The sequence below is a fragment of the Gopherus evgoodei genome, unplaced genomic scaffold (genome assembly GCF_007399415.2).
Source record: "Gopherus evgoodei ecotype Sinaloan lineage unplaced genomic scaffold, rGopEvg1_v1.p scaffold_35_arrow_ctg1, whole genome shotgun sequence".
In the NCBI taxonomy this organism is placed as follows: domain Eukaryota; kingdom Metazoa; phylum Chordata; order Testudines; family Testudinidae; genus Gopherus; species Gopherus evgoodei.
The window spans coordinates 4,419,601-4,432,973 of record NW_022060027.1 but is presented as its reverse complement, the minus strand read 5'-3'; the positions used below and the strand labels follow the sequence as shown (position 1 = coordinate 4,432,973).

The 13,373-nt window shown below is 58.2% G+C and overlaps 1 protein-coding gene across 1 annotated transcript in view; it reads left to right on the top strand.

Moving 5' to 3' along the window:
* The window catches only part of LOC115641683 (immunoglobulin superfamily member 1-like), an 87,195-nt gene that overhangs the window by 19,165 nt on the left and 54,657 nt on the right, over positions 1-13,373 (top strand). The window contains exons 8-9 of the mRNA XM_030545013.1: positions 3,383-3,767; positions 5,969-6,253. Coding sequence (XP_030400873.1) covers positions 3,383-3,767; positions 5,969-6,253 — 670 coding nt within the window. The remainder of the gene's footprint in view (positions 1-3,382; positions 3,768-5,968; positions 6,254-13,373) is intronic.

Here is a 13,373-nt window from a genome sequence, read left to right as displayed (position 1 = left end):
AGGCAGAGCAGAGGCTGGAGCAGCACATAGCTTTCCTGGTGCCCTACGCAGCTGCATACTTTGTGTTTGGGTAGGGACGGCCTTGACTACAAAGTCCACCTCATTTACCTGCCTGATGACTTTGAAGGGGCCGTCCCAGGCAGCTTGTTCTTCTTCACAGGGATGAGGAGCATCACCTGGTCCCGATAGCGTAGGAGCAGGCACGTGCTGAGCGGTCGTACCAGACCTTCTGCTTCCACTGAGCCGTGGCTAGGTTTCCCCTGGCCAAGCCCATGAGCTCCACGAGCTCTTCCCGGAAAGCCAGTACATACTCCACCACTGATTCCCCGTGGGGGGAGGTCTTTCCCTCCCACTCGGCCCTCATCAAGTCCAGGGGCCCCCTCACCCTCCTCCCACACAGCAACTCAAAAGGGGAGAACCCTGTGGATTCCTGGGGCACTTCTCTGTATGTGAACAGCAGGTGGGGTAAATACTTATCCCAGTCCTGCAGATGCTGGTCCATAAATGTTTTCAGCATCATCTTTAGGGTCCCACTGAATCTCTCCACCAGCCCGTTGGACTGAGGATGGTAGGCTGAGGCCCAGGTGTGTTGGACCCCACGCTTCTCCCACAAGCACTGGCGCAGGGTTGACATGAAGTTCGACCCCTGGTCTGTAAGGACCTCCCTGGGGAACCCCACTCTGCTGAAGATGGTCAGCAGCGCATCTGCCACAGTGTCTGCTTCGATAGAGGACTTGCCACCGCCTCGGGGTAGCACATAGCAAAATCTACCACCACCAGGATGTATTTCTTCCCTGCCCAGGTCACCCTGCTGAGGGGCCCCACTATGTCCACGGCCACCTTCTGGAAAGGCTCCTCTATGATGGGCAAAGGTCTCAGCAGGGCTTTACCCTTGTCCCGGGCCTTCCCTACCCTCTGCAGGAGTCACAGGACCTGCAATACTGTTGGACAGTGTCAAAGACCCCAGGCCAGTAAAAGTTCTGCAGCAGCCTCTGCCTAGTGCGCTGACGGGGATATCGTGGGCCAAGTACAACAGTTTGCGGCGGTACCTCTGGGGAACCACCAACTACCTCCTAGCTTTCCAAGGTTCAGTTTGCCCCAAACCAGCCCATTTCCAGTACAGGAATCCCTTCTCCCACAGGAATCGCAGCGGTTCTCCCCCTGGAAGGACTGCTGTGGCCGCCAGGGCCCTCAGCTTCTCCAGGGAGGGATCCTCCTGCAGCTCTGTTTGGAATTCAGCTGCTGGGTTGGGGGATACTGCCCTGGCTGGTGGTGCCTCAGGTTCCCCACTTTGGGGCGGAGGCTCTGGCCCAGTTCTGTTGAGCTCTACCCTCAGTGCTTCACTTTCACCCTTCGGGAGGTCCCACATCAGCTCTGGCTAAGGACCAGGGTGCTCTGTGTGCCATCCGGCCAGTTCTCCAAGACATAGAATCAGAAGATCAGGGTTGGAAGGGACCTCAGGAGTTTCTAGTCCAACCCCCTGCTCAAAGCACGACCAATCCCCCAGACAGATTTTTATCCCAGTTCCCTGAATGGCCCCCTCAAGGACTGAACTCACAACCCTGGGTTCAGGAGGCCAAGGCTCAAATCACTGAGCTATCCCTCCTCCCTCATTACCCCCTAGCACCTCGGTAGGCAGGTGATCGTGCACCCCGACCTCTTTGGGTCATGTTGTTCTTAAAGTATTTCACAGGGTCTTTTCAGGGGGGATAAGGCAAAGCGCCACATTTATTAATTAAGATACTTGTATTAATTAACACTGTATCATATGCATCTGACCTATATTACACTCTCTCTCACACACACACACACACACACACACACACACACACACACACACACACACACACACACACACACACACACACACACGCACACTCCGTCTTGTTGTTGTTACCAACTAATTGCTCCCCTTAACTACACTGGCCAAGCGTGTTAGATGGGGGGTGGAGCAGGGCTTCTGCCGATCCGGATCAATGCTCCCATGTTGACAAGACGAGACCTGGTATCCTCTGCAAGACACCTCACATTTATAGCAGCTCCCCTCTCATGCAAATCTGCACCAGATGCAAAATCTGTGTCTGTGTCAGTCGGTTACCCGTGGCGCTTCCTTCTGGGTATTGTCTAAATGCTGCCACATGTATTTTCAAAGAAGGGGATGTTTTCAAAAGAAGGTGCTCGCTTCTAACTCCCAAGGGCCTCAGTATGTCTGATCTTTAGTGAGCCCACTGAACAAGTTTTACTGTCCTTGGGTCTGGCTTCCATCCCCTCTCCAAGGGGTGCAACTGTCTGGAGGTGCTGCCTTCCATGCCTTCCTCATTCACACCTCGTTCATTCAACAGGGCAATTGATTAAAAGGGGGCAGATCTTATTCTACTCCTGGGGAAAAGACATTTTTCTTCTGCCTGACCTATCCTTAGAGGCTATAACATTATACCAATGCTCAATTCAAAGTTTCTGTATAAGGATTTGATACAAAGTTCCCATATCAAAGGACTTGATACAAAGTTGTATGAAAACAGGGGGTGGGGGTGTCACACATTGATAAACCCAATACAAGGTTGTATGAAGAGCCATAATACAAAGTCATAGGAAAGTTAAGAGAAGATGCCTAATGCAGAGATTTATCTACACATCTCCCTCCGTTCACAGAGTCTATTTCCAGGGCCGGCTCCAGGCACCTGCTGACCATGCTTGGGGAGGCACCTTGGGGTGGAGGGGTGCTCGGGTTTTCTTTTTTTTGGTTCAGCGAGGTGGTGCTGGAGGGTTTCTTTGGTTCGTTTTTGTTTCTGCTGGGCAGCGCTCGGAGGGGGGCATGTTTCGGTGGTGCGGCGCTTGAGGGGGGCTTGGGCGGCGTGGCGCTTGGGGGGACGGGGGCTTGGGTGGTGTGGCGCTCAGGGAGGCGGGGGCTTGGGCGGCGCGGCGCTCGAGGGGATGGGGGCTTGGGTGGTGCGGCGCTCAGGGAGGCGGGAGCTTGCGCGGTGCCACACTCGGGGGGTGGAGCTTCAGGTGGCGTGGCGCTGGGGGGGCTTTGGCAGCATTGTGCTTGGGGGGGCGGGGGCTTCAGGAGGAGCGGCGCTCGGGGGCGCGGCTTTGGATGGTGTGGCGCTCATGCAGGGTGGGGTGTTATGGCGAGGCGTCACTCTTTTTTTTTGCTTGGGGCGGCAAAAAAGTCAGAGCCGGCCCTGTCTATTTCCAACCACAGGGTTGGGGGCAAAGCTTCTGGGGGGCACAGGTCAGGCCCCCTGGCTGGCCTAAGGTGGGGCCGGGTGGGGCAGGTGATCTCTCATGCAGTCGGGTCCTAAGCTACATCTGAGTGAACCCCCTGCCCCCGAGCCCCATGGGCAGGCAGTGCCATCCCTGGTAGGGAACAGACTCCTAGAGAGGCCGAATGACCGATGGACTGAATTGGGGTGAGAGGAGGCGGGGGGCTGTGTCTCCCCTGTTTAACTCCTGTCTCTTGTTGAAAGCAGGGCATGAATTTCTCAAACCCACCATCTGGGTGAGCCCCAGCAGAGTGGTGGCGCTCGGGAGAAACGTCACCATCCGCTGTGAGGGTCAGGACCTGGGCATGGAGTTCGTTCTGTGTAAAGCTGGACACCCGAACCAGCAGGTGCAGTCGGTGGTACCTGAAGGGAAAATGGCTGAATTTCCCATCGCCAGTGTCGGCCAGGAAGATGGAGGGAGCTACACCTGCTATTATCACTCCATAACGGATCAGAGTCGCTGGTCGTTTCCCAGCAACCCCGTCGAGATCATTGTAGGAGGTGAGGGAGGGGCCTGGCTTAGTGGCCCGGCTCCCAGCCCCACACCCAGACAGACCCACAGGGGATCTCTGCACGGATGGGACTGTTAGAGCCAGGCTCTGCCCTGAGCCCTGGGCCCAGCAGAGGGGACACCCGGCCAGGAAGCGGGGACGGAGTCTCTGGTGGGTTCCCCAGCCACGGGGGAGAAGCAGCTGCTGGAGATTTGGGGCAGAGGAAGGGGAGATCCCTGCCCCCAGAGGGAACTGCGGATCGGGGTGGGGTGGGGGCTTTTCCCAGGCAACACATCAGTTATGGAGTGATAGACGGAGCTGAAGGTTATAAACCTCAGGCCATGTCTACATCTAAAATTTTGCAGCGCTGGTTGTTACAGCTGTATTAGTACAGCTGTATAGGGCCAGCGCTGCAGAGTGGCCACACTTACAGCAACCAGCGCTGCAAGTGGTGTTAGATGTGGCCACACTGCAGCGCTGTTGGGCGGCTTCAAGGGGGGTTCCGGGACCGAGAGAGCAAACCGGGAAAGGAAACCAGCTTCGCCGCGGTTTGCTCTCTCGGTCCCGGAGCCAGCCAGCAAACCGCAGGGAAGGAGACCTGCTTGCTCGGGGTTCCGGGACCGAGAGAGCAAACCGGGAACGCCGCGGTTTGCTCTCTCGGTCCCGGAGCCAGCCAGCAAACCGCGGGGAAGGAGACCTGCTTGCTCGGGGTTCCGGGACCGAGAGAGCAAACCGGGAACGCCGCGGTTTGCTCTCTCGGTCCCGGAGCCAGCCAGCAAACCGCGGGGAAGGAGACCTGCTTGCTCGGGGTTCCGGGACCGAGAGAGCAAACCGCGGCGAAGCTGGTTTCCTTTCCCGGTTTGCTCTCTCGGTCCCGGAACCCCGAGCAAGCAGGTCTCCTTCCCCGCGGTTTGCTGGCTGGCTCCGGGACCGAGAGAGCAAACCGCGGCGTTCCCGGTTTGCTCTCTCGGTCCCGGAACCCCGAGCAAGCAGGTCTCCTTCCCTGCGGTTTGCTGGCTGGCTCCGGGACCGAGAGAGCAAACCGGGAAAGGAAACCAGCTTGATTACCAGAGGCTTCCTCCTTCCACGGAGGTCAAGAAAAGCGCTGGTGAGTGTCTACATTGCATTACCAGCGCTGGATCACCAGCGCTGGATCCTCTACACCCGAGACAAAACGGGAGTACGGCCAGCGCTGCAAACAGGGAGTTGCAGCGCTGGTGATGCCCTGCAGATGTGGACACTCTCAAAGTTGCAGCGCTGTAACTCCCTCACCAGCGCTGCAACTTTCTGATGTAGACAAGCCCTCAGTGTATAGTAGAGACTTGCACCATGCCCTACAAATTGGTGGTGGTGCTGTGCACAGAACTCGAGAGTCCTGGCCCCCATCCTCCCTGCTCTCACCCACTAGACCCCATTCTCCTCCCAGAGTCAGGGAGAGAACCCAGGAGTCCTGGCTCCAATCCTCCCTGCTCTCCCCACTAGACCCCACTCCCCTCTGTCAAAGTCAGAGTCAGGACTCACAATTTGTCAGACTACTCTGTTTTATTAGCACAGCGCTCTGCTAATGCACCCATACAAGGTGAGCACCACGCAAAACCCACACTACCTTATTTTACACAGATAAAAAGGGCACAAACTTAACAAGAGGACAAAGAAACCAGAAGTGACATGCTTACCGGAGGCCAAACATGCATAGTTAATTTCCTTACTAACTTTTACCAATCTCCAGCTAATGTTCCACCATTAGCTTAAGTGGACTCATTGTTTATGCCTTAATGTTTCTTTTCCTGACACCTGTATCTCAACATTCCTTATTTCTGCTTAAAGGGACATACAGTGTTTCTTTAATCCTTTTGATTTTTACAATATAATTTATTCTACTTTCACACCTCCCAGAGCTAGGGAGAGAACCCAGGAGTCCTGGCTCCCAGCAGAGAAGCCAGGGAGTGACTGGACGTGGAGACTGTCCTGTCCTGTCACCCGCTGGGGAGCAGAGCTCTGGGCTTTGCTCCCTGTCTCATGCAGGGTTGCTCCCTGTCTCATGCTGTAGCCCAGGGCTCAGGGGAAACTCTGGCCCCTGTGAAAAGGCATCCAGGAGCCTGTCCCCAGAGCCACCAGGTCTGACCCACCACTTAGGCCGCGGGGTGAGGACAGGCTCCAGGACTGAGTGACGGGGCCTGTGTCTCATGGCCTGTCTGCTTCCCACTGCAGAGCCCAGCTACCCCAAACCCAATATCTCTGGGATCCCCAGCAGAGGGGTCTCCGTGGGGGAAGCCATGGCCATCTGGTGTCGGAGGCAGAGACAGGGCGTGCGGTTCGTGCTGAATAAAGAGGGACGTCATTTCCCACCTGTGGATTCGGACGGGTTTGGGGCTGTGTTTCCCATCAGCAACGTGAGCCGGGAGGACGGCGGGAGCTACAGCTGCTCCTATCACAGCAGATCGGAGCCGTTCGCCGTGTCGGACCCCAGCGACCCCGTGGAGCTGGTGGTGAGAGGTGAGGGGCCCGGCTAGACATCCCCGTTCCCAGCCCCACCCCCAGCCAGACCCTCACGGGGGCTCGGTGCCAATGGGATGCTCAGGGCCAGGCTCTGCCCTGATCCCACAGAGGGGACGCCCTGCCGGGGAGCAGGGATGAAGTCACGGGGTTCCCCAGCCAGGGGAGAGCAGCAGCCCCTGGAGACTCGGGGCAGGGAGGCTTCTTTAATGCTGCCCCTTGTGCGTAGGAACCGTGAGTCGCTATTTAATCCCGTGATCCCATCCCCTCTGTTCTCCAGGCCCCGCCCCAGGCAGTGCCCTGACCAGAGCTGAATGAGGCAGGGGCTGCAGGAGGAGCGGTGGCTTGGTGGACATGGTGCTAGGGTGGGACCCAGGAGATCTGGACCAGCTTCTGGCGCGACCACAGACTCTGTGTGATGGGAGCACATTGCAGTTTTAAGAAGTGTCCTTCCTTGTGGGGGGGCCTCAATCTTGGGGGAATCTCAGGCCACGTGCCCACAATCTGAGATGCCCACAGTTAGCGAAGATCTCTGCAAACGCTGGCCTCAATAGCACTGCAGCCCTTGTGCTGAGGGAGCATGCAGGGGCCACATCATGATCAGGGCCCCATTGTGCCAGGTGCTGCATAAACACAGAGTGAAGAGAGTCCCTGCCCCTGGGAGCTCACTAAAGAATGCGAATCTGTTTGTGCCTCCGTTTCCGCCTGTAGAATGGGGATAAAGATGCCTTGCTCACTCTCTTCCTGAGAGCCCCCCCAGCCGTGAGACCACTGCAGGTAGAGAGACCTCCTCCCGTCCTAGTGCTCAGGCTTCCCCTGCCCCCTCCCACTCCCTAGTGCTTCTGTGGGGGACCAAGGTCGGGGTGCTGGGGCTTCTTGCAGCCTGCTCGCCCAGCGTCTGATCCACCACTGGCCGTGAAGGGTGGGGGGCGATCTCTGAGTTGGTGTTTCAGCCCCTCCCTCCTCCCTGACAGACGCTGGTTCTATTCCTGCAGAGGGAACCGACCTGATCCAGCCTGGAACGGTGCCGGCTCCCACCCACCCGGGCAGCACGGGGCCAGGTACCGGGCTGGGGGGGGAATCTACTGAGTCACAGATTATGGGGCAGGTTCTCCCAGTGGTTGCCCAATGGGAGGGATGGAGGCTTTTTTCAGGGTCAGTGACTCCCCCATCTCCCCGCAGACCGATTTGGGAGGGGAGCGAAGCCTCCTGCTCAGACACAAACCAGCTACTAACAGGGCAGCCGGAGGCTTCCTCTGGGGGCAGCTGGGCCCATTAGTGGCCATGTGTGTGGGGAGGGGCCTGGAGCTCCCTGCGAAGCCACCAGGAGAGCCAGCATGGGAGGTGGGTGGGATATCGGGCTAGATGGGCCTGTTGGCCTGAGCCGGTGTGGCCATGAGGAAGGGGATGAAATGCCTTAGAAATGACGGCCAGGCTGGATCAGACAGTGCCCCTAGCGCCGCACTGGGGCAATGGGGTCAGCCCTGACGGATGGGGAGAGCGACCCCTACTGAGCCCCTCACCCTGAGGCCCAGCACCCCCAATGCAACCAATCCCCCAAATCTTGCTGGCTCTGATCCCACCTGATTCCCTGGACCCCCCAACATCCTCCCCATAGAATTTTCTGTTGCCTGCGCCCTGAAGTGTCCCAGCCCCTTGGGCACTGCCAGGGGTGAGGGAAACAGACCAGCCGCTCACAGCCTACTGCTGTTTCCCAGGTGAATCAAAACCACTGGTTCTGACTTGGCCCATGATCGCCGGGGTGAGCACAGTGGCCGCCATCCTCTTCTTCGTCCTTGTGGCCTTCGTCTGCTTCAGAAAAACCCGAGCCAGTGAGTGCCCTGCCCAGCGAGGGAAGGGTTAAACCTGCCACTAAGCAGGGTGGAATGGGGTCACAGCTTGGATGGGGGATTGTGCCGGGAAAGTCAATTATGGGTGGGCTCAGGGGCTCACCAGGGGGTTCTGCTGCATGGGTAATCCCTGTGCACACAGCTGTCCCACCCCAGAGGGGCTGCATTTAACCAGTCGCCACACCCCTCCCCAGAGGTGGCTGCATCTCAGCACCAGGTGAAGGGGTCCCTGTATAAGGAGCCACCGGCATTGAGCCTCTCAGGTTCATGGGGTGCCAGGGGAGCTGACCGGTCTGTGGATCAGGTTCGTGCATGCTATGGCAGGGTTCTCAAACTCGGGGTCAGGACCCCTCAGGGAGTGGCAAGGTTTCTCCATGGTGGGGTCACGAGCTGTCAGCCTCCACTCCAAAACCTTGCTTTGCATCCAGCATTTATAATGGTGTTAAACACAAATAAATTAAACACTTTTTAATATATAAGGGGAGTCGTACTCAGAGGTTTGCTGTGTGAAAAGGATCATCAATAAAAATTTTTTTAGAGCCACTGAGCTATGGTGTTGTGCTGCCCCCTGCTGGACAGGCCCAGTCCAGCAGGGATCCAGGCTCAGCACCAGGAGCAAAGGGGAGCCCCCCAGGGACCCCCATTCCTGCTGCCTGTGTGGGGTGAGTGGCCAGCACTGGTACCAGGGGATCCCAATCGGCTCATGGGCGATTCTGGTTTGTGTCCCTCTGCAGGAAAAGGAGCCACACCGAGACTGAGCAGGTAGGAACCTGGATCCTCCCCGTCCTGATCAACCTGCCTGGGTCACAGGGCTCCTGGGTTCTGTCCCCAGCTCTGGGGGGAGTGGGGGGTTGGGGGCCAGGACTTCTCAGAGATGCTGTGGGCCTGCTGACACTGGAGGGGCATGACCCCAGAACAGCTGGAGTCACCCCACCCACCACCCACCCCGGAAAGCAGTGACACCCCCCCCATGCAGCTCCCAGCTGTTCCTCTGTTCCAGCCTCTGCCGCTCCCCAGCTTGGCTGCTGTGTGAGGCAGGATGGGGGACTCTCTGGGAGTGATGGGGAATCTCCCTGCGGATGGGGGGATATGACATTTACAAGTGGATTTTCTCTCTTTTAGCACCATCCCCTTGGGGGTGTTGAAGGCCCCGGATCAGCAAGACTCGATCTGTGAGTAACACAACCAAGGAGATACCAGGGTGGGGCAGGACCCCTGGCGAGGGGCGGAGCTTGTGGGGGCTCCACCCATATGGGGCAGGGCCTGATTTACAGCTGCTGCTGGGTGGCACTAAGCAGAGGGCCCCAGAGATAGCCGGTGTCAGCTAAGCTTCTTGCCTCTTTCCCCACCAGCTTCCGGGGGTCACCTTCCCCTCCCCCTCTAGTTCAGGGACTCCCTCTGTGTGTCCCCATTTCTCCCCCCAGGCCTGGAGCTTTGTGTGTCTCCCCTTCACTTCACCCAGGCATCCTGATTCCCAGCCCCCCTGCCCCGCCATAACTCCCTAGACTCTGCTGCCATCTCTGTGCCTCAGTTTTCCTCTCTGTAACATGGGACTAATGACCATGGCCCATGCTGTGGGGTGGGGGAGGGGTGGCTGTGCCGGGCTCTGAACCCCCTGGCTGGATACAGGGGTCAGAGCTGGGTGTGCAGTTCTGCTCTGGGCTGGCCGGGGGTGCAGCTCAGCGGGTGTCTCTGTTCCGCAGACTCCTCCATTGATGACGAGAAAGAGCTGCAGACCCTGGTAAGTGTCCCCTGTTTCCCCATGGGGCCTGACCCCCAACCCTGACCCACATGGGCCCCACTCAGCTTATCTGGCACACTCAGTATTTTGGGGTGGGAGTCAGGTTGCTGGGAGGGGCTTATGGGATCGATCACGGAGTCCCCAGGTGATGCTCTGGAATTGCTCCCCACCAAGCCAGTCAGGACTTTGGGGAGCCTCCTCTCCCTTGGAGAAGACTGTCTCCAGGGCAAGAAGCTCACACGGCTTCACCTCCTGGGTCTGACCTTGGAGCATTCAGCATCCTCTGCCCCTCCGTGCGCTTCCCACAGCGAGCCGACCCCAGCGGGGTCCTGGGGAAGCCAGAGGGTCCTGTGCCCCCACTTCACAGTCAAACGTGACTCTCAGCCAGCCAGTAAAACCGAGGTTTATTCAATGACAGGAACACGGTCTAAACCAGAGCTTGTAGGTACAGAGAACAGGACCCCTCAGCTGGGTCCATTCTGGAGGGCAGTGAGTCAGACACTCATGTCTGCACTTCACTCCTCGTCCCCAGCCAGCTCCAGACTGACTCACCCTCCAACCCCTCCTGCTCTGGGCTTTGTTTCTTTCCCAGGCCAAGAGATCACCTGATCTCTTTGTTCTCCAACACCTTCAGTTGGCATCTTTGCAGGGGAGCGGCCCAGGCCATTAGTTGCCAGGAGACAGAGTGTCGGCCATTCTCTGTGCAGACACCATCACAGGGGCCTTCTTGGGCTCTGCAACAATTACACCCTGATTGCCCCACCTAGATACCTAAGAAATGCATAGGGGAAACTGAGGCACCCACACAGTATTCAGAAAAAACATTAAGAACATTCCCACTTCATCACAGGATCGCCAGCTGGGATTGCAGAGGTGTGTGTGTGTGTGCGTGTGTATGTCCCTGTCAGCCCCTGCTGGAGGGGACAAGCCCTGGTCTGTGTGAATGTGTGTGTGTGGTGGGGGTTGGTACACACACACACTCCAGTCACTTTCTCCCCTTGCATCCCCAGGAGCCCAACCCTGGTGCCGACAGACTCACCTACGCCGAGCTGGACAACCAGGTGCTGCAGGCCAAGCGGGGGGCCAAGGCCCCTGCCCCGGAGCCTGCCCAGCCCAGCATGTATGCCGCAATCAATGTGAACTGGGGGGGCCTGTGGTAAGAGACCCCCACAGTCATGGGGCACTGGCCCACAGGGTGCGACAGACTTTAAGGCCAGAAGGGTCCATCCTGATCATCTGGTCTGAGCTGCAGATCGCAGGCCACAGAGCCTCACCCACCCACTCCTGTAGCAGACCCCCAGTATCTAGCTGAGTCACTGATGGCCTCAAATCATGGGTTAAAGACTTTAAGTTACAGAGAATCCACCACTGACATTAGTTTAAACCTGCCAGTGCCCCGCGCCCCAGGCTGCAGACGAAGGTAAAACCCCTCCAGGGTCTGTGCCAATCTGACCTGGAGCAGGGAAATTCCTTCCTGACCTCAGATATAGTGACCAGTTAGACCCTGAGCACGTGGGCAGCACCCACCATCCAGACACCGGGGGGCGGATTCTCTGTAGTAACTCAGAGCCCTCCCCAGCGAGTGTCCCGTCTCTAGCCATGGGAGAGATTTGCTGCTAGCAGTCGTGGATAGGCTCCATGCCCTTGTGGGATGTCTCCTCATCCCGTCCCCTCCAGAAACGTCTCACGCTCCGTCTTGAAGCCAGTTATGACCCTTGGGAGGCTGCTCCAGAGCTTCGCTTCTCTGACGGTTGGGCCTTGTCTACACCACAGAGTGTTATCCACAAAAAGCGCCATGATCACATCGCTATTGCACGTTCACACTGCGCTTCCTCTGCCGGCAGAGCGCGTCCACGTTTGATGCTCCAGCGCCGACAGCGAGAGCAGTGCATTGTGGGTAGCTATCCCACCATGCTACTCGGCACCTTCTGCAGCTAGGACTTGTGGGAAGGCAGGAGGGGATTGCAGCACATCGTGGGGGCGGGCTCAGTGTTCCATGGTGCGTTATTTTCTGTCCCAGCATCCCCTGCTGTTCCGACTGCGTTTCGCGGCATTTTCCAACGGCCCCTGTTTCCGGTGCACCCGCCATCCCGGTGTGAAAGGATGGATCCCGCCCGGCTCTCTGCTGCTGTGAACACAGAGCAGCTGGCCAGGCCGTATGTCCTGAGCTCCCAGTCTGAACAGGAATCAGAGCTGTCCAAGCTGCTGTGTGCCATGGAAAGAAACAACACCAGGTTCCTCCTGGCATTCAGGGAGAGGCTGCACGAGGTGGAGCGTCGCTTTGGGGCTCGTGAAACAAGCGCTGAGTGGTGGGATCACATTGTTATGCAGGTCTGGGATAAGCGATGTGTGTGTGTGGGGGCATGCGGGGTCACATGGCCCCCCACAGATTTCTGCCAGGGTGCGAGTTGACCTATGCGTGGGAAAGGCACCAGCAGCAAGTGCTCCCGCTGAGACCCACTAGGCATTGCCCAGAGCTGGAAAGTGAGGCTGGGCTGGCAGCGCAGCTCTCTGCCAGAGGGGGCCTGGGGAAGCTGGCTGAGTCCCCCGCCTTCCTCGCCCGGCAGCTGCATGGCCCTGTGAGAATAACTCTTCTTCACGGGTCTGGTGAACTGAGTATTAATCCAGCAGGGAAATGTATGTGCCTGCTCGAGTGCGGGTCTGGAGTAGCCTGCGTGGATGCGCAGAAGGGAGCTCAGGGAGTTGGGGCAATGAGGGGGGAGGCAGCGGGGGCCAGGGGTGATATGGAGGTTGGGGGGCTGGGGGAGAGAGCAGGGGCCAAGGCGCCAAAATACGTTTGCCTGGGGCATCATTTTCCCGAAGGATGACCCTGGCAGGACCGGCCTTAAGTGTGGGTGAGGTGGGCGACCGCCCAGGCACCATGGTCATGATGATGTTCCTGGAGGGGCCTTGGCAGTCACCAGGAAGCCGGCCGTGGCTGTGGTGGTGGTGGGCATCTTTGCAACCCCCCCACCCCACTATCTGCAGTTACCACTCGCCCGGTCTGGGACGATGAACCGCGGCTACAGAATGGTCGGATGCGGGAAGCCCCCTCCCTGGGCCTGTGTGCAGAGCTCGCCCCAGCCCTGCAGCGCAAGGACACCCAGATGAGAGACATCTCTTGTGGAGAAGCGCCCGGTGATTGCTCTGTGGACGCTGGCGATTCCAGACTGCTCCCGGTCAGTCGTGAATCCGCAGGAAGTGGGGAAGTCGACCGCGGGTGTCGCGTTAACACTAGCGCACGGAGCCGTTAATCGCACCTCGCTGCGAAGGACCGTGACTCTCAGCAATGTGCGTGAAATAGCGGAGGGGCTTTGCACAATGGGATTCCCTAATTGTGGCACGGCAATAGAGGGAACGCAGGTTCCAATTTTTGCCCCGGACCATCTTGCGACGGACACATCAGTAGGAAGGGGGACTTCTCCAGGGTGTTGCAGGCACCTGTGGGTCACTGTGGGTGTTTCACTGACCCCAGCGCAGGGTGCTCTGGGAAGGAGCATGACGCTCACATCGTCAGGAACACTGGCAT